At 35.1% G+C, this 27661-nt stretch overlaps 1 protein-coding gene across 1 annotated transcript in view; it reads right to left on the reverse strand.

Moving 5' to 3' along the window:
• LOC139995922 (alkaline phosphatase-like) overlaps window positions 1-27661 on the reverse strand; it is a 234210-nt gene that overhangs the window by 27417 nt on the left and 179132 nt on the right. Inside the window, exon 7 of the mRNA XM_072019865.1 lies at window positions 22183-22377. Within this exon, the coding sequence (XP_071875966.1) occupies window positions 22183-22377 (195 nt within the window). The remainder of the gene's footprint in view (window positions 1-22182; window positions 22378-27661) is intronic.

Below are 27661 nucleotides of genomic sequence, written 5' to 3' on the forward strand. Positions count from 1 at the left end.
AGGGAAACTGGTGGGTTTTTGTCGCGACACGCCCGGACATGGAATTCGAGCCGACAACGATCTCGTGGCCTGGTCAGAGAATCTCGACGATGAAATATCGTCACATGTTAGTTACACACGTATCGACGTAACGCCCTGGTCGGAGGAATAAAACGCGACGACGGCACGTCGCGGCGCGCGTCGCGTTGAGAGAAATGTAGCGAGCGTCGCGATAGGGTTTCCGGGATAGAGTGGCGGCTTAATGGATTCGCTACCGCGACCGCTGGTTCAGATGTAAATGGGATTCGCCGTTTCTTTGATGATGGTTTCTTCCCGTGACAAACGACGGAACAATGATTCTTTCTTGCTGCAAGGTACTTAAAATCTACTTGCGGATTTCTGAACGAGCGATAGTTAATGGAACATAGAAGAACGCCGGTGTAGTGTTATTTGCGTGAATACGCAATGTATTGCGTTAATAGCACGTATATCAAGTGTTTTAAGTGTTATCATCAATTAGAGATGCCTGATAATTTTTCATTTTCAGCTTCGAACGACAAAATACAAGAGAATTTGACTTTCACGAATATATCGAACTCGTAGGTTTCTTCAAACACTAGTTTTAAGCGCTTCAATAGTTTCGTCGTTTAAATATGTACATGAAACATATGGTAGTACATCGATAGCATAGCACACTGGATGACAGAATTGACAAAATAACGGCCTCTATCGCAGAATTCCATATTCGCTTCAAGTTTCAACCAAAAATAACGTTTTGCAATAAAAAAAACGTCGATCTCGTAGAAGAAAAAAAACAAAAAACAAAGAGAACCATTTCGTTCCCGATCCTAACCAATTTAACTTTCGATGAACTGAAACTCGGTCGACAAATGTCGAAATCGCTGTGGAGGCAACCAATAAAAATGGCGAATATTAGCGGTTTTCGAATCGTTGAAAAATATATAGATTAAACCAGCTGCTCGATATACGGCTCAATTTATGAAGTCGTTGAAAGTTATCAAGATACTTGAATCATGTCGTATCAGAAATTTCTTATGCATAGACACGAATGATCAACAAGGGTGATTCGTAAAATATTCAAGACAGCTACCGAGATAGCAGTGTAACATTTATCTTTATAGCCCATATAAATGACAGAAAGTAATTCCATTCTTATTATTTCCATTTTTCATTTTCATATTGAGTTATACACATAGTCACAAACAGTGACTACCGGTTCATAAATTTCCCGCACTGCGATGGATGAATTAAATGAAATTCTATCATTGGAACTTATAATTTTTCGTTCTTTATTATCGTGTTCAATACATTATTTTTGCAAGCAACGTTTATTAATATTTGCTGAATTTTTGTAAATATACAAGCTATTCCTACGACAAACATCGAGTGCGACCTAAAAAAAATACTACCATCCGTAACACTCTTTGCGACGAAGCGAATGACCAAAATATTTCCAAAACACAAACGCATTTCTACCCCATCTAGAATACACAAACCAAAATTATACCAACAACGGTAACGCACAAAAAGCTATGCGCCATATCTCCGCCACAAATTCGCGACAAAATATCGCACACCCTTTTCACCCTGCTGTACCTACATTCCGCGCAACCCTTGATGTTAACTATCCCGTTGGAATTTTACCCTGTTGGAAACGAGCAGGAGACGCGTCGTGAATCTCAGGCGTTTCTCGGTCATCGGCGAAAAATTCCGTTCTTACCGTCGTTGTTTCGAGCTCCGCGAGAAGAACGAGTCGCGATCGCGATTCGAAGGAGCCGATAACGGCTACTTAGCGAGTCAAGGGACCGTCTAAAATATGGAACACGGCAAAAAATCACGAGTTTACATGAATTTATCCGACAGCGTGCGGCGAATTCTCCACTTTTATATTTAACCGCGCTATCGTGACTGTTAAATGCAAAATTCTGCTGCGAGGTTCTATCAAGCATTCCTAGCACGTTCCACGCAGCCTAGACCGCCTGAATATCCATCGATTCTTGCGCTAAGAGCCCCGGATACACGAATTCTCCGACGTTTTTGATTTATCTCAGTCGTCGGCGACGTTCGAATTGTCGCGACACGTGACATTAATAATTAATGGAGACGCTTCGTTAACAGGGAACGTAACGTTCTTACGCGCGATTGGTCCTGTAAGAAGAAACAATATTTATATCGATCACGACAAAAGAAGAAAGAAAAGAAAGAAAGGCATCTAGATCTATGAAACTAACGAACGTTAACGCTCGATGGAATATTCGGTATCATTTTTCCACGTCGAGTACACATATGAAAATGAGAATTCGTGTAGATTTCGAGATACTTGTAGGTTCGAATTTATCAAGAATGAGAATGAATGTTTATGGTAGAGTAACTGTTGAGGTTATTAGATGTGTGAACAAAGGAACGCGTGGATAAATTGTTAGGTAGAAAATATATTTTAATACAAAAGTGTAAATACAAGAAGGAATATAATTTGAGCTGGTCCAGATCCGCACGTTAGCAGTGTTATCCTGTGACTGAAAGCCCTGAAGCCATCGTCGCCTGTCTACTGTTTATGGTCTGCCTTCGTCCCAGTCTTTTGTCTATATGCTGTCGATGGCTTCAGTACTTGAGAAAACTAAAAAGACGAGATGTAGAGTTTTCTTAGAAGTGGTGACCACTTCAACAGTAACAAATGAGCAATAACGAATGAGAAGAAACTCGTAGAATGCAAGTGGAGATTCGGTATGCATGGTGCCACGTGGACATTTATCTACATGCAGCAAAAATATGAGATGTAATTGAGAAGCTGAAACTTACTTATGGACCATGAAAGAGTTGCGAGCGAGAAACAGAGTTCAGGGTTTTAGGGAATCGGTTCGAATTAAGTGAGAAACATTATCATCATTTAAATAAAGTTCTTGTTATATTTTATATTTTTGGGTCAAAGACTGCTTGCAATACAATATTTCTACACTTGCAATACACGAAACGGCCGTTTTAGCACATTTTTTTGTACGAACCTGGAAAACCTCCAGCGTTCTTCTGGAATGTTTCCAACGGCTTTAATTCATCTGTCAATTACATGCACCACCTTACGACGGTCAATAAACTTCCTTAATGACTGCGTGCATATCTCGCAGCGTTACTTTGCTAAATTTTTGGGAGTTTTGTATTTTATGCACGACTCGAATGGGTCGCTTTTAGTTTTACGATAATTGGTAGTATGTAGGGAAAAATGTAACAATGAAATTAAATTTTACATTTTACGGATAAGTGTGAAACATGAAAAAAGTAGTTCTTCCAAAACTATTCTGGCCTCTTGTTTCAAAATGTGTAAAACATGGCAATGAAAGTGATGGAGAATTCATTTCGGGAAAAAAATTTACGATACTCTCTGCCAATGATTTCACTTCTTTGTATAACTCGAAATTATTCAGTAACAGTTATAATATTTGAGAAATTCCTTTTGATAGCAAGGATATGGTATTGTGGAAGTGAACAGACTGAGCATCAGATGTGTTTAAAAAAAGCACGAACCTAATTTGTACAATCTTCAAAATTCACATAGCAGGAGATTTATTCATATTTCATATTTACCTGATGGTCATTGGGAAAGTGGACTTTCTATTTAGTAGATGGATTTCGTAAATATATCGTTCCTTCAAGCTTTAAATAATAGACAATAAAACAATAACAAAATATTGCCTTCAGTTTTTATGATCGTAATGTGTTTTAAGCGTGGAAAGATAACTTTAGGATTAAAAGAATGCTTTAAGAAAACTCTAATATAGAAAAGAAGCACAACTATCGCATTTATTATTAATTTTGAAGCAAACATTGTGACAATATTCGTTGAATAATATAAAATATTAACTTGACATTTTATAGGAACTGTTGAAAATTGAAAATTTACCGAAAAACGTGAAGTAAACTTTTCCGACTTTAATTAATTAAACTATCAATTTATAACATTTGCGCTATTAATCTATAAATTTTTGAACATTAATTTATAACATCCAAGCCATTAATTTGTAACATTTAAGCCATTAATTTATAACATTTAAGCCATTAATTTATATCATTTAAACTATTAATTTACAACATTTGATCTATTAATTCCTCACTCCCAAACGTTTTATTTATAACAATTAAACTAATGATTTATAATAAATATGCTACTCATATACAACAAATTATTATTAATCTAAACCAATTACACCATTAATTTTTAACAATTATACTTTTAATTTATGAGAATGCACTCCCATTTATTAAAAATAATTATGTTCTTAATTTATAATAGTTACGCCGTTTGATATATAGTTTTTTATTATTTGATATATTGTACAATTATTTTCATCATAATCTGATATTCAATATAAATTAACACAGTTCTAAATCAAAAACCAGTATCACAGAAGTGTGAATTTAGTTTTAGCTTGTAAAAATTATTATAATTATAAAAATAGCTATTATAATAAACTGTCGAAGGCGTCAATTTACAATAAAAATTAAAAAATTATTAAATTTGATTACGTTATAATGGAAAAGCGTTATAATGTTTCATGACATCAACAAACCGTTATTGTTTGATGCACCTTCCTTCACCTTCTTAAATATATCCCATCAAGTATATAAAGAACATGCGACACACGCGCGAGCTCTTTCACGTGTGAACTCCCGTAAGGTGAAGATCGAAGAAAAACCGTTGCGAATTAAATTATCAGTTTATAGCAATTAAGGTATTACTTTACAACATATAAACAATTCATTTACAACATTTAAGCTATTACTTATAATATTTAAGCCACTAATTTATCACATTTAAACCATTAATTTACAACATTTAAACTATTACTTTATAACATTTAAGCTTTTCATTTATAATATTTAAACCATTATTTTCTTACATTTAAGCTATTAATTTATTACATTTAAACTATTAATTCACAACATTTAAACCATTAATTTATAACATTTAAACTATTAATTTATAATATTTAAGCTATTAATTTACAACATTTAAACTGTTATTTTATAACATTTAAGCTATTAATTTACAACATTTAAACTATTACTTTATACATTTAAACCAGTAATGTATAACATTTAAGATCTTAATTTATAACATTTAAGTCATTAGTTTTTAACATTTAATCTATTAATTTCTAACATTTAAGGTATTAATTCATAACATTTAAGCTATAAATTTGCAACATTCAAACTATTACATTATACATTTAAACCATTAATTTGTAACATTCAAACTATTAATTTATAAAGTTTAAACTATTACTTTGTAACATTTAAGTCATTAATTTATAACATTTAAGCTATTAATTTATAACATTAAACCTATTAATTAATAACGATTAAAGCATTAATTATCAATCAAACCGTTAATTAACAACATTTAAACCATTATTACCATTAAACCAACATTACTTAAGAACAATTAAAGCATTAATTTATAATATTTAAGCTATTACTTAATAATAATTATACCATTAATTTATAATAATCCAACCAATAATTAACAACATTTAAGCCACTAATTTATAATAATCCAACCAATGATTATCAACATTTAAGCAACTAATTAATAACAGTTAAACTATTAACTTATAACAATTGAAACATACATTAACAACATTTAAAACATTAATTTATAACAACCAAACCGTTCTTCAAGGAATCAATAAGTCTTTCGCTAACAGCCTAATAGATCCTTTGATAGATCTAACGAAGAAATACCTAACGGCGATTACAGCCAATTAGTTCATATTATTTGTTACATAATTAAAAACTGTATCACGTACATCGATGCAGGCGCTATTGAAAACAAAAGAGCCATCATATATTACAACTATAACGAGTAAATTTAATCGTTTAACTTGAAAGGAATTAAAAAGGTACCTGACTTTTAAGTAAGCATTAAATAAGAATTTTAAATATCGAACTCAGTGATGTAGGTGTTATTCAAGAAAGAAGAACATTTTATTTTGTAATTAGCACGAGTAAATGAACCAATATCGATAATATAATATAATGTTTAATATGAATTTTATCTGTCTGATTATTTAATACCTTAACTTATTTCACAGTAACGTCATCGACTGCCGTTAGGCTTCTTTTTCCTTTTTGTTCAAACTAATTGATAGTCGAAAACTAGTGTCAAAGAAGTGTGAAATTAGTCTTAGCTTGTAGAAACTATTAAAATGATAAAAATGGATATCGTATTAAATCGTTGAAGGCGCCAATTTACGATAAAAATTAAGAAATTGTTCAATTTGATTTTGTTATAATGGAAAAACCGTCTTTTGCTTTGTCAAAAGGTCGTTACCGTTTGATCGACATCTCGACACTTTGTAAAGGTATATAAGGAACACGGAAATCGCGCGCGAGCTCTTTAGCGCCTGAACTACCGGAGAGTGAACATCGAAGAAGAACTTAAATATAAGGTAAATAAACAAAAGATATTAACAATAACATTGAACTAGTAATTTATAACGTCTAAATCGTTAATTTACAACACTTAAGCTATTAATTTATAACATTTAAGCTATTAATTTCTAACATTTAAACTATTAATTTATATCATCTAAGCCATTAATCTAAAACAATTACTCCATTAATTCTTAACTCAATTCTTAATTCTTATATCAATAATTTATAACCATATCTTCCCATTAATTCAAAGTAATTATGCTCTTAATTTATAACAGTTGTACCATTAATTAGAAGCAATTCTGATTCATTGATTTAAATGAATACCATCAATTTGTTGTGAGTAAATTAATGATTTATTTTGTTTTATTTAATATTTACGAAGTCTTTCAAGTCCCTGAAGTGCTATTGTATTTCTATATAATATTATTTTTTAATTTTAAATTCTAAAGTATTTAATTTCTTATTTCACTATTTCATATAAAACCAGTAGTAACACAGAGTATACCTATTGAGTGTCTATGGATGGAATGTAATTTTCCATGTCTGCTCAAAACCAAAGAAACAGCACCGTATTCGTGTAATGAAGGAAGCAAGTGCAATTTAATCGAAGGCAGCGACAACTCACCATTCATCCATAGACACTACAATTGGTACCTTGCATGGTTTCGTTTCTTCGATGGTAAGTTCAATATTCAAGTATGATTATGCAGATCCACGTACTGCAGCCATTCTAATTAATAAATTTCAATACACGCTACTTCTTTGTTATAAAATAATTTTACATCTCTGCTTCCAATGCTTAAAAACTGTTTATGTAAATGGGACCCGAGCGTAGTTACCTCCTCGTGGTGGGTCCCGGTAATTGGTATCGTTTTCCAAATAATAATACACCAACTACTATTTTAAATATTAGTATTATTATTTGAAAAACGATATCAAGCTAAAAACAACTTGAATATAGTCTGGTCTCGATCATCCAAAATAGTTTTGGTGATCTAGACTGGACTAAGACCCCCCCGCGGGGGCACCGTTGGACATCGTGGGACATCGTGGGACCCCGTGGGACACCGTGGGATGCGTGCGTTTTAGCCTTAATTAATCATAAGATAGATACCTATGTTATGTGCATTGTAAGCTCATTCCGTACAAAGATACTTATCCATCTTGGAACGAAAAATATAAATCTCGTCTCTCTTGATCCCCTCGATTACCACATTGGAAAAATTGTTCGCGCGATTTATCGGTTCACGATCGCTCAGTTCTTTCAAACTGCCGCGTGGCGTACTCGCTCGCGCGTATTCCGGGTACGTGCGGGTCAACGTGCACTGGACATCTCTTTGGATTCGGAGGTCGCCCAAGGACACCTCTTGTCTTGGTGACTACTCGACGACTGCTCGGCGTTTGCCTCGAATCGCAGGCGTTGTCATCACGCTGGTGATACCTGTGAATCTGTTGACGATTGAGTCGCAGTTCTGCAATCCTGTCCGATTGGTACTTCGGTACTTGGACAGGGGACCTGCATTTAATGTCCTCCGTAATTCTGTTCGAACTCGCGGGGGTGGACCCCACTGTTCAGTTGGGGCCTTGCCTTTGTAATCCTGTTCAGCGGTCCCTCCCCGGGTTCAACTGTTCAGTTGGAGTGTGTTAAATTGCAGGCCCATTTGCTGGACACTGGTATCATCGGTAAGTGCCATCGACCGTGATAAGATCCAAACGACGTGACAGGAATCGAGCGAAGGTCAATGCTTGCGCTTCCACTGAATCTTAGGGTTATCTGGTGCACAGGGGTACGTCACGTAGGTTTGTTAGTTCTTTCGAGAGATCGTGATTACGTTCGTTCCGGGCGAACCGCGTTTTTTCTTTCATCGTCTGATTGTTGGGGCTCCCAGCTAGCCTCATTTCTTTTCTTTCGTTCCAAGTTAGACAAATGTATATTTGATACGGAATGTTGCCGATAGGGTTGCGAATTATTGTACGATGTTTGTACTGATCGATGTAATCGTTGTGTGTGAGATACATGTTGCGTTGTGTGGGAGATAGATATTGCATCGTGTAAGCTTTGTTTTACGTTTGTAAAGATTCGTGTAACTGCTGCGTAGGAGATAGGTGTTTCGCGGTTAGGCTACGAAATAACTATCTCTTTACGCAGGCCCATGATCGAGTAGAGTCAGAACTCGACATTCTTGCCTATAGGTTGAATGTCGAGACCGATGCATAATGTTAAATAACTCATGGGCGGGTCTCGTGCGTAGTCACCTCCTCGTGGTGAGACCTGGTAATTGGCATCGTTTTCCAAAAATTAAGCAGTTGATTAATCTTTGGAACACGATACCAAGCTAAGAACTACGCACCAGTCTGGTTTGGGTCACCAAAAGCCGCGAAAAGAATTTTGGATGATCTAGACTGGGCTGCAACGTGGGACGCCGTTGGACACCGTTGGACAACGTTGGACGCCGTGAGACACCGTGGGACGACGTTGGATACCGTGGGACAGCTTTAGACGCCGTGGGACAACGTTGGACGCCGCGAGACATCATGAAACATCATTGGACGCCGTTGGACAACGTGGGATGCGTGCGTTTTAACTTTAATTATTCATAAGATAGATACATATGTTAAGTGCTTTATAAGCCAATTCTGAAATTTGGGCAGATTTGTGTAAGCGTTGCGTAGAAAATGAATGTTTCTGTAGTTGTATATGGTTTTTGTGTATAGATCGTTAGTCTGTAACTGCGTGTTATTGTTAACTGTTTACCTGTTTGTGTCGCCAGCTCGTGCGTTCCCCCTCCCTTCCCACATCGCTTTGGAAGTTGCTCAGAGGAACTAAGGTACAAGGAGTCATTCAGTCGTCTCCTGTCGTACGAATAGCATGGATCGCATTGCGTCAGATTTGTAACATATTCCAATCTATTGGTGGCATCGGTTCTTCTTTACTGTCATTACTGTATTTTTCGTACTATTCATTACTATATTTTTTACTACAGTTTATATCTCGATATTAATATCATTTAATTAATAAACATTTATTTAATGATTTATTGAACATTAAGATAATGAAATTAAGTAGTTTTCTGAAACTTCTTATTTGAATTTTTCTTCGGTCGTTTATTTACTAAATGATACCGTTATTAGTTTCTTTCGTAAGCTTTTATAATAAAATTTAAGTTTGACTGTCATTTCATTTAATTATTTTATACATTTGTTTTCATATCTCGTTATTTTTTGTGCAAGTTATTTATCGATAACAAGAATAATGTAAAAGTAACAGGGATATTAACATATAAACGCAAAGACGATTAACGATCAATTCGATGAATTTTTATGATCAATTTAATGATCAATCCGATGAATTTATTTTAAGTAAGACAGCTCTATATGAACAATTCTGCAGTCTTTTTATTCGAGCATGGGTAACGTTTGATGTACAATTTATAATTATTTTAAAATATATTTCATATTTCATAATAGATCATTTCTTAATTATTTGGAATAATAAGATGAAAGTTAAGACGATTAACTAAATTATTATTCTATTTCCGATGTATGAAATCATTTTCTTATTTCAAACGAATTTTTAACCAATTATCTTATTGTTTCAAATTGAGTTATATCACAACAATTCACTTATCGAATTCAATTTCTTTTGCTATATTATGTGAATTTACTATAGTTAACGTCATAAACTTGAAACTTAGTAACAGTTAGATTCAAATACCTCGAAGCAAGGTTTCGCGCGCGTTTGTGCAGTATTCTTTAAGTATATTTAGTGGCGAACTTTTGAATTCTTGCAAATATTTTCCAATATTTGTAGCACGCGACTATAGTATATTAGTGGAATGTATATTTCGTATTCTAATAACGAAAATTCACAGTATATATTCTAATAGCAAACAGTATAATTCTTGCAAACGATTGCATTACATTCACGATATTCGTAAGCATTTGTTCCTTATCGAGAAATATCTCATAATTTTCAACTTACATTTTTCATATTTGTTCCAATTTCTTAAGAATAATTTTTAAGTGTAAAGAAATAGCAGTATTTTCTAAATAACCGCTCAATAGGGAAAAGAAGAAAATTGTCGAAACGACGTTTCGCTTCTTTTCCACCCACCCACCCCCCGCCCCTAAACAGCTTTATTTTCAGAGAATATTTGTAACCGCGCGCAATGCGGTTGTAGAGTCAGTGTTTGCTACGCAATAGTTTCTTTTCAATATTTTAAAATCACGATAGTTTTGATTAAATACGATCGAATAATCATACGCGAAAATGATAAAATTTTATGAATCAAATTTGTACGCGATATTAGAGTTCTTGTTCGCCGATCATAAATTAAGCAGTCGCGGTAACGTTTTTTATATGTTTATTTTTTTGAATATTCGTTTTCGGTGTTAGAGTCAGTGCGTCCCTCAAGAGGATAAAGCCTCTCCAGGAGCTCAAGAATGTAAGTAGTTTTATATAATGTATTTCAATTTGTTTTATTTATTATAATTTGTTTGAAATATTGTTAATTTTAAAATAAAAATGATTAATAATTTAGAAAGCTGTAAATGTCCTTTTTAATTGAAATAAAGTCTTCATGTCTTAACATTAAAGTACAATAAAACTGTCTGATACGCATCAAAAATCGCTGAATGTTTTGTTCTCAAATTTTTATATTAGAGTTCCAATTTACATAATTATTAGAGTTTAGCCTTTATTATTGCTAAAGCTTCAAGTTTGTTATTATGTATTAACGATATTAATGATATCTCATGTTCTTTTATGGACATATCACTGCTTCAGCTTCTTCGTCTTCTTTGGGAATGTTTTAACAGTGGCTCAAACGCCAAGAATGTATTTTACCATATCGTACTTCAATTATGTCTATTCTGTACATTTTTCTTTCGTCACTATCAACTAAAAAATACAGTTTGATTGAAAATTTGGGAGTGTAGGATCTTCTGAAGTGTAGAATCTTATTCTTTCATTAAAATAAAATAAGTGTTAAAATTTTAATATCGAATTATGAAACAAATGACCAACATATTTCAGAAATCATTAGATTCTTAATTTTTAGATTTTAAACTGTCATATTAGAGTTTCAGTCTTTCTACTTATCAAAGTTTATTAAAATTTCCATCTTTATTATTACTAAAGTTACTAAAATTAATAAACCTTCATTTTTCATTATCTCCAACTTTTCAAATAATCAGCAATCACTCATCATGTTTTCTTTTGTAACAGATTTTTCGGAACCTCCATTTCTACTATTGGCCTTTCAACGGTTTCTGCCTGATGTTAGTCTCCTCGATGATATTCGCTGGGGTAGCACAGCATCCATGGTATGTCCGCTGTTTCTCCGCTTCGAACGGTGAGTCGCATGCATTTCTGTTCCTCCGGTCACTCAATCATGTCGTAGGATGAAAGGTCCGAATCGGCACGGGTGACTGGTTGTATTACGTAGAATTTTTTGCGAGCATAGTGACCGCGGGTATTTTTTATACCCGTGAGTAGTAACATTCTTTTTTCAAATTTATTAGTTTAGGATAGGTCTTCTTGCACGTCGCGATTATAATTGGTTTTTAATAATTAAAACATATACATTTGAAAATATATTCGTGTTATTTATAAATATGCATGCTGATATTACGTATCAATATTTGCAAATAGCAACTATCTACACGAATATACCTGTATGACATAAACATACTTGATCTTAAGCAATGAATTGATCGTGACAATATTAACTCATGTTCGTTCATTTCACTCTAGCTAGAATTTAAAATATAAGGTAAAATTCATTTTTCCCGTACAAGAATGTGTGAAATTTTACGTGTAAGAAGACATTTCGCCACAGGCAGATTTTTTAATCAAAGCAATAATTTTGAACACTGCTTCTGCATTTTCGAGTATGTGCTTTGATAAAGAGATCGCCTGAGATTATTTCTTTCTTAGTAATATATTTAGAGTCAATTATTCCATTCGATTGAGTATCAGTCTTTTTCAATTAACGCTACTTTTTTGTAATATTAAAATTTTGTTCTGATTTATTAAATTAATAAAGGAGCGTTACTTAGTTGCTATTAAATTAATAAAGTAAAGATAATCAGAAACGAAGTAGTAAAATATAAAATCAAAGAATGTTTGTCCGTTAAACACAAATTAGACAAACTAATCATATTTTTAGATCAGGATTTTCAGATTTAACCCTTTCCGTGCCCATTGTCGGGATCTCATTCACGTGCCCAGGTGCTACTTGAATGGGAGAAAGACATTGGGCACGATGATCATATTTAATGTAATAATTTCTCAGCGACTGACGATGTGTTAGTGTATCGTGCACGACGTATTTTCCACATTGTGTGTGTATGTGTTGATAGGCCGTGGAATTGCGTCGATTCTTCTTATTCGTTACAACTTCAAATATTAAAAATGCCGAGACATATCGATTCAATTTACGTATCGATACAACCACAATTTGTAATAACATCATCTACACGATTAAGCGTAGTCACATTCCTAATATTGCTATCAATTGCAATTATAATTCCAAATTAGCTTATATTTATATTAAAAATATAATTTCTTCAGACGTGTTTTATCACGTTTTACGCAATGGTCACTAGCCTTCGTCAGTCGATTTCAGGAAAAAGGTACGTACCTTAGAGTGTGCATGTTGTGTTAAGCTCGGGTGTCGGAGGCGTCCCGGGACATCCTCTCTAGTGTAGGAGCTTTGCGCCCGAGCGTTTGTGTGAGAACCGTGGAGTGAGTGTGTTGGTGTGCCTGCTTTGCCATTTTTTAAATATAGCGCTAGGTAGGATAGGTAGTATGCTTTCTGGTGTGTCTGTTAATTGTAAGTAGGTAGGGCCGGGCAGGTTGGCACAGTCTCTGATCGGATAGGCGCGTTTTCGTGTAACCAACCTGTTTCTGTAAATCTGATTTGAAAAATCGACGGTAAAACTGGCACGAGTAGAGCATGCTCTCGTCTCTGGTTTTGCCTATCGATTTTTCGAATTTCGCGGTCGCGGTCGCGGTCGCGAGTAGGCTCGAAACGAACGTTTATTGCTCGAGCACGCACATGCGAGTGGGCAACAATCACTATTGTGATCGTTGATCAGTCCATGTGCACTTCAATTAGCTTCCGCGGTTTATATTTTTATTTTACCTTTATAAGTTTTTTTTTTTTTTGTTTGCGATTTAGAAGTCTCGAGCTTAGATTTAAGTTTCAGCGGGCATTGCGCCCGAAGAAAGAAGAGGCTATGAGCCGAAGAGGCCCGGCAAACTGCCACTCAAGAGGGCAACTATTAATGACTCCCCATCCTCTGGGTCATCCAGAGCATGGGAAGTCATTATTGTTACTACTTTGTCACTACGCTCGATTTTAGTACTTTTAGTAGTAGTAGTAGTACTAGTAGTAGTCTTTTCTTCTTTGGTCGATGTATATGTCGGTCCATCGTTCCATTGGGCAAATTGCGATTTTTCCTATTAGTGTCGCGACAGATTAATTACGGGTTGAATTAGAATTGCGAAATAACATCGCGGCTTTTTATTAGTGTCGCGAAAGAATGATTACGGTTTGAATTAGAGTTGCGATAAAATGATAATCGCGTTTGCTTTAGGGTTGCGAATTGCGATGTCACGATTGTTTTTTGCAGTTTTTATTGTGAATTTTTGGAACTTTTTATAAAATTGTATATACCAGAATTTATCCTTTTTTCTATTGTTTAAAATTAGATTATAAAAATGTTAACTTTCAATTAATTTTATAGTACTGCAAGTAGCAATACTAAAATATTTAAACTAACTTTTTCATATCGTAAATAGTAATTTTCATTAAATTCACTTCAAGAGTTAGCGTTGCGATATTATTCCATCGCGAGTTCTACTAATTTTTCCTGTTAGCGTTGCGATAATGAATGATCGCGTTTTAAGTAGAGTTGCGTTTACAAAATGCCCAAATCCTCCGACTGCATTTGTCGGACATTGTTCCTGTATCACACGGTACAGCTACAAGTGCTGTGCGAGTGCGATCGTTCATCGGCAACCTCCTAAATGGTTGCACTTCGATCTTTCGCTATTAGTGTTGCGTATTGCTTAAATATGAGTGCGTAAATTTATATTTATTAGCGTTGCATATCAAATTTTGGGAATTTTTAGACTTTTCTTTTTTTTTTTTTTAATGGTAGATTAATTAATATTACAGATATAACGAAGCACTCGTCGCGTTTTATTTTGCGAATTTTCTGCTTCATAAATATTAATAGTAAACTAATGTTGCGAAACAAGAATATTCCGTTCCACTCACGGTTTGTTGATCGGGTTTATAAAGAGTAGAAGACGATCGAATTTCAGTAGCCCTTCTGGCTACTGATTTGTTTCTTTTTCAGCGCCCCTTATTAATGCGCCTATCATTACTACGTTCATTAGTGAAAATACTGCTATAAGACATATTCTTTTGTCAGCATTAACGTTACCATGGCTGCTAAAATACAGAATTTTATTACGAATATATATATGAAATTGTGAGTGATTTCATGCGTAATGAAGTATTATAATGAAATATCTTAATGTTGCTATGAAGGCTTGAAATATTTTTTAAAGTTTAATTCATTGCTATTAGAATTAATGCTGGTGACTGTTCATTCTTAGAACCACAACTTTTAGAATTTTTTCAACCGCGATATTTTCAATCTTTTAACAGTAATGTAGAATTTTATAAATATTCGAATTTCATTTGTATGAAATGAAAGTTTATTAGCGAACATCGTTCGTTTGTAACAAAAATTCTGCACGAAATGATTTATATGCATATCTTTCGGTTCACTATGTTGCAAGTCGCTATGTTGTTGTAGGAAATAACAGGTACTGTTAAAAGTTAAAAGACAAAGCAAGTAACTTTATAATAATCGGGTTTTCTCTCATCTTAGTTATTTCAAATGACCATTTCAATTTTTAATTCAGTTTAAATCCAATTACCTAAAATTCTTGTTTTCAACGTAACCCTAATTTCGATTAAAAAGATACAAATGATTCTCTATTTTTGCTAAAATTTAATCAATAGTAATTTGATCTATAATTGACCATTGATTAGTCATCATTTTTCATGTAGGAAATGTTCTCGTTTTAGAGATGCCTGTTTCTTTTATATACCAAATCCAGTAAATGAGTTTGTTTCAGATTTATCAATTTACAGAAAATACATTTCAGTTACATATTTGAACATTTCATAACATATTAAATATGTATGCCTAGGGGCCCAAATGATTTTCCTTTCATTGTCTGATTGTTCGGCCTTCTTTCTGTTTTTCCATTTTTAAGAGGAGCCTATTGCGGTCACGTCAGAGTTTATAACTTTCGATATCTTTAAAAGTTTAATACAACGAGTCGTATGCTCCGTTTGCAAGACTCTAAATTGTATATGCAGTGTCGGTAGTTTCATTTTCTTTCTTTGGTTCCAAGTCAGACAAATGTGTCTTTGATATCAAATGCTGCCAGTAGGGTTGCGTATTATTGGTCAATGTTTGTACTGATCGATGTACTTATTGTGTAGGAGATAGATGTTACGTCGTCTATGCTTTGTTTTACGTTTATAGAGATTTGTTTAAAGTGTGTATGGGAGAGAGACATTGTGTTGTCTACGTTTTGTTTTACGTTTGTAATGATTCGTCTAGACTGTGTATGGGAGAGAGACGTTGTGTTTTCTATGTTTTGTTTTACGTTTGTAAAAATTCGTCTAAACTATGTATGAGAGAGAGAGAGATGTTGCGTGATGTATGCCTTGTTTCAAGTCTGTTAAGATTCATGTACGTGCTGCGTGAGAGACAGGTGTTTCGCAGATAGACTACGAAACATCTATCTCTTTACGCAGGCCCATGAGGTAAAATCAAAACTCGACATTCTCGTTAATAGCTTGAATATCGACATTTTTGTGTAATGTTGAGTAATTCATGGGCGGGTCTCGTGCGTAGTCACCTCCTCGTGGTGAGACCTGGTAATTGGCATCGTTTTCCAAAAATTAATCAGTTGACTAATCTTTGGAAAACGATGCCAAGCCAAGAACTACGCTAATACAGTCCCATTTAGATCACCAAAAGTCACGGATAGAATTTTGGATGATCTAAACTGGATTGCAAGGTGGGGCACCATTGGACACCGTGGAATATGTCTTGACTATGTCAAGTCCATCGTGGGCCCATTCTGTATAATGATACTTATCTGTCTTGGAACAAAATACATAGATCTATTTTCCTTTCTATTATTTTTTCTTTTTTTAATCTTATTTATTATTTTTTGCACGGGAGCGCGTCGCATGGGTCTATTGATTCTTTCAAAATATCGCGAACTCGTTCGTACGCGCCGCAATTTTGAATTTATTCTCCGATTGGTTGCTGTTTCTCGTTGGCTTCTCCCTACTTTTAAGGAAAATTTAGTTCAGATATCTCGGGGTTTATAATTTTTCGATATTGTCAAAAATTTAGTGTCGCGAAAATAGAACGTTAAACAGTTTAGTACAACGAGTCGTATGTTCCTTTTGCGAAATCGAAACTGTATGTACATACAGTGTCAGTAGCTTTATTTTCTTTCTTTCTTTCTAAGTCAAAAAAATTATACGATGTTTATAAAGACCAATGTAATCATTATGTAGGATATACGTAGGTATTGCGTGTGTATGCTTTGTTTTGAATTTGGAAAGTATCATGTAGTACGTGCTGCGTGGAAGATGAATGTTTTTGCAGATGTATACGTTTGTTTTTGTGTACATCGTTTTACTTTTCGTATCTGCTTGTTTAACCGGCTCGTGCGAGCCTACACGACTTTGGAAAATTGCGTAGCGAAACTAAGGACGAGGAGTTATTCAGTCGTCTGATTTCGTACCGATAACATGGCCACGTTGTGTCAGGTTTGTAACGTATTCTAATTTATTGGTGGCGTCGCTTCTTCATTATTATCGTTACTATTCGTTACTATATTTTTTACTATCGTTTATGTCTCATTATGAATATTATTTAATTAATATACATTTATTTAACGATTCATTCAACATTAAGATAATGAAATTAAGCGGTTTTCTGAAATTTTTCTTTCAATTTTTCTTCGGTCGTCTATTTATTAAATGATACTGTTACCGGTAGATTCTATCGTAAGCTTTCGCAATAAAATTTGAGTTTGATTGTGTTTTCATCTAATTATTTTATATGTTTGTTTTGACTTGTATTTATTTTTTGTGTAGGTTATTGATAGACAGCAGGAATAATATAGAAGTAGCAGCAATATTAATATACGGACGCAACGACGATTAATGATCGATCCGATGAATTTTCGTGAAAATTTGGTTATGTTTAATTTATTTTAACTAGCTGCTGTGTATGAACGATTTTATTGTTTTTTTATTCGAGCGTGCGTAACATTTGATGTAAAATTTATATTTATTTTAAAATATATTTGATACATATTTCATAATAAATAATTTCTTAATTATTTGGAATACTAACATGAAAGTAAATACGATTAAATAAATCGTTGTTCTATTTCGAATATATGAAATAATTCTCTTATTTCAAACGAATTTGTAACGAATTATTTTATTGTTTCAATGTAATTCGCGATATAGAATTCTTGATAATTTAACGATAGCTTCGTAGACAGTTTGAAACATAAAAATCTTGATAATAATAGCTTTATCTTACTTCGATAGGTATCGTAACGTTCACATATCGAATTGAAATTATTTTACTATATTATGTGAATTTGCTATGGTTAACGTCATATTCTTGGAACTTCATAGCTTATATTTTTTTCATTGAGGTGACGTGCAAGTAGACTCAAATAATTTGGAACACTGCTTCTGCATTTTCGAAAATGTGCTGTGATGAAGATATTGCCTGAGATTATTTCTATCTTGGTAATTACATTTAGAGTCAACTATTCCATTTCATCGACTCTTAGTCTTTTCTCAGTTATTGCTACACGTTTTGTAATATCAAAATTTCACTGATTTATTAAATTAATAAAGTAGAGTCATTATAATCTGAAATGAAGTAATAAAATATCAGATGAAAGAATGTTAGTCTGTTAAATACAAATTAGACAAACTAATCATCTTCTTAGATTAGGATTTTCAGGTTTAACCCTTTCCGTGCCCATTGTCAGGATCTCATTCACGTGCCCAGGTGCTACTTGAATGGGAGAAAACCATTGGGCACGATGATCATAGTTAATGTAATAATTTCTCAGCGACTGACGCTGTGTTACTGTATCGTGCACGACGTATTTTCAACATTGTGTGTGTGTGATTAGGCCATGGAATTGTGTCGCTTTTTCTCATTCGTTACAACTTCAAATATTAAAAATGTCGAGACATATATCGATTCAATTTACGTCTCGATACAATTACAATTTCTGATAATATCATCCACACGATTAAGTGTACTCACACTCTTGATATTGCTATCAATTGCAATTATAATTTAAAGTTTATTTACATTTACTTTAACGATATAATTTCCTCAGACGTGTTTTATCACGTTTTACGCAATGGTCACTAGCCTTCGTCAATTGATTTCAGGAAAATGGTACGTAAATTAGAGTGTGCATGTTGTATGTTAAGCTCGGGTGTCGGAGGCGTCCCGGGACGTCCTCTCTAGTGTAGGTCCGTTGCGCCGAGCGTTTGTGTGAGAACCGTGGAGCGAGTGTGTTGGTGTGCCTGTTTTGCTATTTTTTAAATATAGCGCTGGATAGGATAGGTAGCATACTTTCTGGTGTGTTTGTTAATTGTAAGTAGATAGGACCAGGCAGGTTGGCACAGTCTCTGGTCGGGTAGGCGCGTTTTCGAGTGACCAACCTGTTTCTGAAAATTTAATTTGAAAAATCGATGGTGAAACTGGCACGAGTAGAGCATGCTCTCGTCTCTGGTTTTGCCTATCGATTTTTCGAATTTTTCTACGATCGAGAGTAGAAATAATAAAAAAGAAACTGAAAGCCAAGGACTATCATAGTAGCGATTTATGGTTTCCCCATATTTCTGCACGCCCTTGGCCTTTCAACGGAACGAAAACGAAACTGTTCCTTTGGCAACTTCCGACGAAATAGCACCCCGTAGAGCTATAGAATTCCAAATCTCCATCCGGCGAATTTCCGAAAAGGGTCAAAATCGTTTCGCGTTATTTAGAACAACAACCTTCCTTTTGCCTATCGAACTATCGCCGTGGCTACAACTGTGGAAATGAACGAACGAGAGAGGCGGTCCAGACACCGTAGAAAATGAGATCGAGGGATTCGAACGAGCCAGGCGATTCACGCACCAGCCACAAAAACTATCCTTTGCATTTCTCGCCGCGATTCGATTTAAGCACGGACAAACGTTCCGATTCTGTTCGCACGGGCTTGTCCAAGAAGATTGGATCGCATTGAAGCTGGGGACCTTGGAATTGGAGGGACGTCCCGCCCTTCCAGACGCGATGAAGAAGTGACTGGAGGGTATATAAAATGGTGTACCGAATCACTTACCTGGTATTGGATTGCCATGCGACCCTTTCCGGTCATTCAACGAGACGAGGCAAACCCGACAGAGACGAAGCCAAACCGGATAAATTATTGGCGGGGTCCCCGATCTTTTCTCCTTTTCGCGGCTTGAATACAGAATCATGCTCGAATTTCATCGAACCAACTGGCCGAAACAGACTCGTCACTCACTGTTAAATACGTTTTTTCCCTTTGCGACCAACCGTGGCCCATGCGAAATCGAACGTTGCAAATCCTGCAGCGCATTATGCATTCAGCGAGGACGTTGATGGACGACGGTCTCTTGTTTCGCTACTTTTGCTGTTTTACTGGCGTGTCGCATCGAAAAGTTTCGAACGATCAATAGTCGAAAAACGGACCGTAAAATGATCAATGCAGATGTATATCGTCAACGTTCTCGGTATTATGTATATTCCATTGACATTCTCGGCGTCGTTCTGTTTCGAACGTGGCGTTTCATGTCGCCTTTCAATAACGATAACATTGTTTCAGATCTTTTGTTATACAGGATCGTTTCTCGTCGAGAAGTTAGTCGATTCAATGAAAAGGGGACAAATGAAAGACCAATAAGAATAGACGGAAGGCGGGCGTGAAACAAAATTAGGCCAGTCACGAATCAGAGAACTAGCTTGGAAAGAAAATTAAATCGTCAGCAGTGTCACCGATATTAATTTCTTCGTTTGATTCGGTTTTAGAACGTAAGACCATCCGTGAATGAGGTTGATCGACTCTGGTAAGAGATTCAGCATCGAAGAATGCGCTTTGCATTCTTTCGCGATTTAATTTAATCACGGATCGAACGTCTATATTCTTCATTGCGGAATCCTCCAGAAAAATTGAATTTTATTCAGCTCGTTCTTCGTGCTAATCAACGATTCTGCTGCTCGGTATTCTCTTACTATCGGTCATGATCTTACGACGCTTATTAACATTTTACGAATGTAACGAGTTTCGTTGCGAACGAAAATAAATTAATTGAAATTCTCTTCAATAAATGGTAAATGTATCGTGATAATCGTACGGAGTCCCATATTTTCCATTAACCGATGCAATTTTTTATCTGGATAAAGAAGTGAAATGCAGCGAGACGACTTTTAACATAATCAGTTTTTTTTTTTTTTTAATTAATTAAAAAGAAAACCATGGTTGTTTAATCGCATGGATTATTGTGAATGATGTTCAGGAATTTCATTTAATCCATACTTCTTGCGAATTTAATATCGAGAATCGAAGCTTCGTTGCTTCTGTCCAACGACGAGATTTTAATTACATTGACGATTTTTTGATCGGAAGATACGCTAACGTACTAGCACGATCGGGAACGCGTTTTCTTTTCACCTTTCTCTTTCTATGTATTCTATGAAACGATGTTTAAGAAATAACGATGTTAATAATAGATCTGCGAAATATCGGAGGGAAAATAACAGCAGAGTTATGGGCACGATCCTTACGTTTCATCCAGATTAGATTTCGAAACCTACGCTTCCACCTACGAAACTGTTCGTGGAAATTGCATTATTCCTTCTCTCTCTTTTTTTTTTTTTTTTTTTGTTGGTTCACTAAATAATTTTGTGTCGTTTGTTTTCTTTTGTTGGACTGCTTTACGACTGTATGATTGCTTGCACCTGTACGTTGCACAAGGATTAATATATTAAGTTAAACTACATTAAAGTAAACTCGCTTTCTTGAAAATCTGTATTATCCGAATGTGATCGGCCACTCTTGTGCACGAAAGCTCGCGTTATTGCGCGAAAATAATGTGCGCACTTAGCCGCGCTCATATTGTGAAACTTATTGTTATAGTAGAGAAATGAAATGTAACGATGAGCTGAATTAAAAGATATGTACAAGTTTTAATCGTGTTGGCAAAACTTAAATCTCCCATTGCTGTAGCCGCTCTTGGGGAAACTTGGGAAAACTTAAAGGTTAACAAGTGTATAAATTTCGAGGCGTTTACGATTGTGGAAATCGGTGTTGGTAAAATTATAAACGAGCTGCAGGTTAGATATATCACCACAGAGGGCTTCAAGATCCTCTTATTGTTAAAGATTATTGCGTAGAATTTTAAACAATGGCACGAATTATCGCAGCGTATAAACATAAGTTTACGTGCTACGAGAAATAGTTTCTGGGCTATTTGTTGCAAGTTTTCAACATATATCGATAATTATCGGTACACGGTGAATCGTTTCGGTTGCCAGTACAGATTATGGAACTATCGAATATTGATTTATCGCTTCACTTACCAAATATAGGATTACCACGATGCGTCGCTAGGCCACCAAGCGTGAGTACGTGCGAGTGATCCGCCGTTACGACGAGAAGCGTCTCTGACAAGTCCACTTCCTTCATCACCGCTCTCACGGCTTCCTCCAGCGCCAGTGTTTCGTCTAACGCTCGATAGGCATTGTTATAGTGATGCGCGTGATCGATTCTGCCACCTGGAGACAAGCAAATAGACCCTTCGTGTTGAATTAGATATCTAGGGAAATGCAGTTAGTATAGCGAACGGTCATGGTATGAAGATTCAAGCGAATAATCTACGAAAAATTTAATATAAATTATTGAGAAAAATAGTCACTGTCAGAAATAATTTTAAATAAAGTATTTGAAGGCTGAATTTGTACATAAAATCATCTGGCATCAGTTGAATTTTGTTAGCTATTAAGCTTTAGTTATTAACATATATATCAATTAACGCGATAATTTGACGCGATAATTCAATTTGATCGAAAGTTGGCAGAACGAACCATATGACATGAAATATCCTTTGACAGAGCTAACCGACCAATAAGTTCTATTCAATTTAGAATCAACTTTACGTGTACTATGAAAAACTCTGGACGCGAGTAACTTTAAAATCAATATTGTCACGTTACAGAAAGCTACCTATAATCCTGTCAACGACTTTAATATCTTTAAAGTTAAAAGAAAAGTGAAGTACGAACTTTTTTAACTTCCTAAAAGCTATAAAGTATAGTATAAACAAAAGAACAAATGCACATTTCTGACGTCAAACGCTTCACACTCAACTGACTCGACACGACGACGACGTTACAGATTTCACGAGAAGCGAATTTAAGAATTAATTCTTTGATACGCTAGTCAAACTATATTCGTGACATTTTATTTAACTTCACTGTTTATGAAAGAATATACTTTCGTAGAAAAATAGCTATTTATTCTCCGTTACGAAAATATTATTAATAATTTTCATGTCTTCTAGCCTTCTTGCGATGACGACACACTTATGCGATAAGCCTATTACGAATACCGATTGTACATTGTTCATTATAGTACACATAAACATCGTATAGTATACATAATCATCGTATTAACCCCTGCATAATCAATAACATAACATCGGTATCCAACATACGCGTATCGCAGTAGATGTATAGCCGTGTGAAAAAGGCCTTATCCTTTTTCCTGTCACTGTGAAGGGATGGCGAAAACCAGATAAAAGAAGGAACAAAACTAGGGACGAAATTAGAGATCCGACGCAGGGGAAACGAGCGTCATCAGCATTACTGTCGAACTCGCGTTTGTGAAAGTACCATGGTCATTGGCAGTTAACGCTAATTATTCAGAACGATCCGCAAGAATCCCGGATTCAATTATCGAGCGAGCAAACGACGTTGCCTCCGGAATGGATTACTGAAAGTTCGACTTAAAGTTCACCAGTACGCCACTTAGAAACGATCGAGAATGGCAGGATCGATATTACGTAGAATCGGAAGCGTGCACGCGTTCAAGGGAGCGAGAATTGAATCGAGAGTGTGGAATCGAATTCGGTTGCAGGGTGGATCGAAGCAATCAGGGATGAAACGAGACATTCTGCAGTTCGATCTTAGGCTATCGCGTTAAAAGACCCAATGGTATACCGTATCGCTTGGCTCGACTAAGCGGCGCCATGGCTAACTGCAACGATCCGATTTTACTGGTGAGCATTAATTTTGTCCCGACCACGTTACGCCGAACTTGTGAATGAATACGCCGTATCGTATTTGCGATGACCAGTATTTACGACGACGGAGAAGATTGAATGGGATAGGGAAGATGGTGTGAACGATACAAGCGAGGAGAATCGATGTTTCGATGGCGTATATTGCGTTCGATGTCAGGAATTTACGTAAACCGTGATCAATCGAGGGGTTAAATGGAATTGTGATACACATGAATTTTACTAGAAACGAAACTAATAGAGAAAACGATAAGATGCGTATTTATCTAAAGGATTTTGTTATATCTATCGAAACGCATGAATACAGTAGACTTCCTTCTATACGTACAGGTAATTTTTTAATCGAACGAGTAGAAACTATTTTTATCTATCACGAATAAATTTGCAATTTATAATTACCAATCACGTCAAAAACTTCTTCGTCAAATGCAGCAATATTTCAGTATAACATTATTATAGGTGCACATTGTTATCGAAAACGTATCAAATTTACGAATCCATGCGTAATAATAGAATCAGAGAATTTCAATATAATTATTCACATTGCCCCGTTTCACTGTATAGTATGCATTGTGACTCAGCTTCTCTCCTTGTTACTAGGAATGATTATAGGGGTCGGAGTTAATTACGAATATAATTACATTAGTCAAAATGGTAGTGGATCCTGCTATATAAATTATATAAACATAAATTCTACTAAAAATATAAGAAATGGTCTATTTGCGAAAGTTGAAATTCAGCTTTAATTAGATTCGTGTCGATGAATAATCATATAACCACGCCAATTGGTAATAGTATATACCGTGGAATATCTTTGCCTCTGTTTACCATAGCACGTTGTTCCCAATAAATCAACAATCGCGATAAAACACGAATGAGTACGTCTACGAATAATTCACTAAGTGGAACGTTATTTCTGCTTGGATATATCAGTAAATAAATATCGTATCCATTGCAGTCTAAGATTGAGAAATGTATCAAACGAATTGCTTTAAAAGTGAAAATGATTCATCGACAACAAAACGATATAGTTTCTTGTTTATCGCTACGAGATCGTGAACAAATATTTTATAAAATCATACAACACTTCTGCACTCGATGGGAACACGTATTCGAGAGCATGATATTTATGTGTTGGAAGAGTAGGTATGTGTGCCACTAGCATGCACGTTGGCGAATGATGAATTTGTGTAACGAACGCTGTGTGGTTTGGTGAACGTTCCTCGTCGCTGTCAACCAAAGGCAGTTCAGAGCGGAATGCCCATACGGCGAAGAGTGAATTTGATTTGGAACGAAAAAATTAATGGACCGAGAAAAACTGATATTGAAAATATTACATGCAACGATCCTTCTGGGATTGAAACTAGTATTAATATCCAACAGTATTGCCAAAAATTATTTCGAGAGATTAAAGCGTGAAAAAGTATTTTTCATTTCATTCAGCCGAGTGAATTCCATTTCATCGATTACACGTGCACAGGGCGTGATGAAAAGTATAAGTTTTAATACGCGCATAATGAAATTAAATGATACTATATGCATTGTGTGTAGCGTGCATTCGCAGAAGGGAAATTCGTTGTTGAAATAACTGGAAAAATGAAAATTTGCGTTTCAACGTAGGCGAGCTATATGAAGCAGTATTGCTTCACTTTTTGTATCTATTTTGTTTTGTACAATTTCCACCGTGTTCACCAAAGCTTTTTAGTTATTTTCATAAAGCTTGTATGGAATGAATTCTTCTTACAAAAAATATCATCGTTCCGCTTTTCGTTTGGAAATAGAGATGCAATAGCTTTAATTGATTTTTCCTGGCATTTGATGCACAACAGTGACGTGAAGTTTCACCACGGGTCAGCGCTATTGCTATTGAATCATAGGACAAAGATTTCGTTGAAAAAGGTATTGTACTACAATCGCTTCCATACCTTTTCCAAGTACTTTACCTAGCAGAAAATTTAATTTCTTGAAAATACGTGCTTTGTTATAAAAGTAAAATCAAACTTTTCACAATCAAAATTTATCAGAAAAAAATATTCCAACCATATAAAGGTAAAGTTATACAAAGGTTTATAAGCAACGACGATCAGACATTCATCGAATTTATTTTGGATACAATATCGGTGTCTGTCGAGTAAAAGATACCACATTTTACATAATTGATATTTTAGAAAAATATCATTTTATCCTACAATTGGCAAAAAATCAAGGAACCATCTAATATCTACTCAAGCCAAATTACAGCGTCGTTTAAGAACTCCCATAAAATTAAGATCTATAGGAGAGATTCACAGGAAGCCTCGTAATGAACGCTTATTCGACGCGCCAACTTCGCAGTTCCTTCTATCCGATTCAAATTTCAGATTTTCATCTGAATAACTCAAGACCAGTGCGACAAATAACTTACATTAAAGCGTCGATTTGCAGCGACGCGACGATTCCGCGCATCTGTTTAACTACTCGTCAACCTTTTACAAGTATTTTCATATTTCAGCTACGTACAAACTGACACGTAAAAATATTTGATAGGTATCGACTAACGATAGGAATAAATCTTTTATGAATATATTACGTGTATTGCACGAATCATTTTGGATTTTTATTTGCACTATAACGAGTTCTCTATAGTAATTATTCAAATACCTCCGCAGATCACTGTAAAAATTCCAAACAATCGTTTGATTCTACTCGACTATGTATGCATATAAATTCAGGATCAAATTAAAGCCACACAGCCGAAAATAAATGCATGACATTAGTTTTTTAAATTTGCCCCACTAATTCCTCTGCTCTCATGGTTTTTCACACGTGCATTTTTTTTTTTTTTTCTCTCTTGATGGGTTTAAACATGTTGACGAAGCCTCTCAACGCAACAAGAACACGGATAAGACATCCCACGGGTAGGCAGAGGAAAAAGTATTCGGTTGTTTTTCACGGGTTGCACCATGTGATCTTTTAAACGCAGCTCGTCCCAGCTGACACGGTTTTACCGGAGATGCTTATTTTTATTTAGCATAAAATTAGATAAATTCCCGGCGAGAAAAACCTAAATCCCCTTTTTCTCATTTGTACGGATTGTTCAGAATTTTCATATGGAGTTTACCGTAATCGCGGAATAAAAGTTTCAGCTTTCAGCGCTCGATGGGAATGATTTTGACAAATAAAATGGAGGGAGAGAGAAAATTGTAAAAATCTGGTGGAACGTTATTTTCTAACGAAAAACTGAAATGTTTCATCGAGAGCAGTTACCCGGTGAACCGAATAACACGGAATATATTTTACGCTACGTGTCCAGATCGCGATTATTATCGGGCCAAACAAGTTTTATTGAAATTGTTGTTTCTCGTAAATTCCAAATAGTATCTTATGTTACGATGAATTTATAAATTTAATCATGGTAAATATATTTGGTTAAACATTGTAGTAATTATTATTATAATTACGAAAGCTCACAGGAAATGACTTTAATATAAATAGCCACATCATTCGTTTCGAATGTCGAAAGATCAATAAGTCGACAAATGCTACCAAGCAGCTTTTTGATAAACGACCATGACTCTCCCTTCTCCGCGTTAGCAATCGTTATTCCCAAATAGCTTGGAAAATTCACATTTTCGTTACGAACGCTCAATGTTTAATATTAAAGATATTATCAAACCTATTACGCCAAATAGTATCGAGATACATCTTTTTACATTAATGCTTAGTTCAGCTATCAGGAAACAGATCATTTTGGTTGATGTGATGTTAATCGCAAGTAAGCT

Source organism: Bombus fervidus, chromosome 16 (assembly GCF_041682495.2).
Source record: "Bombus fervidus isolate BK054 chromosome 16, iyBomFerv1, whole genome shotgun sequence".
Taxonomy (NCBI): Eukaryota; Metazoa; Arthropoda; class Insecta; order Hymenoptera; family Apidae; genus Bombus; species Bombus fervidus.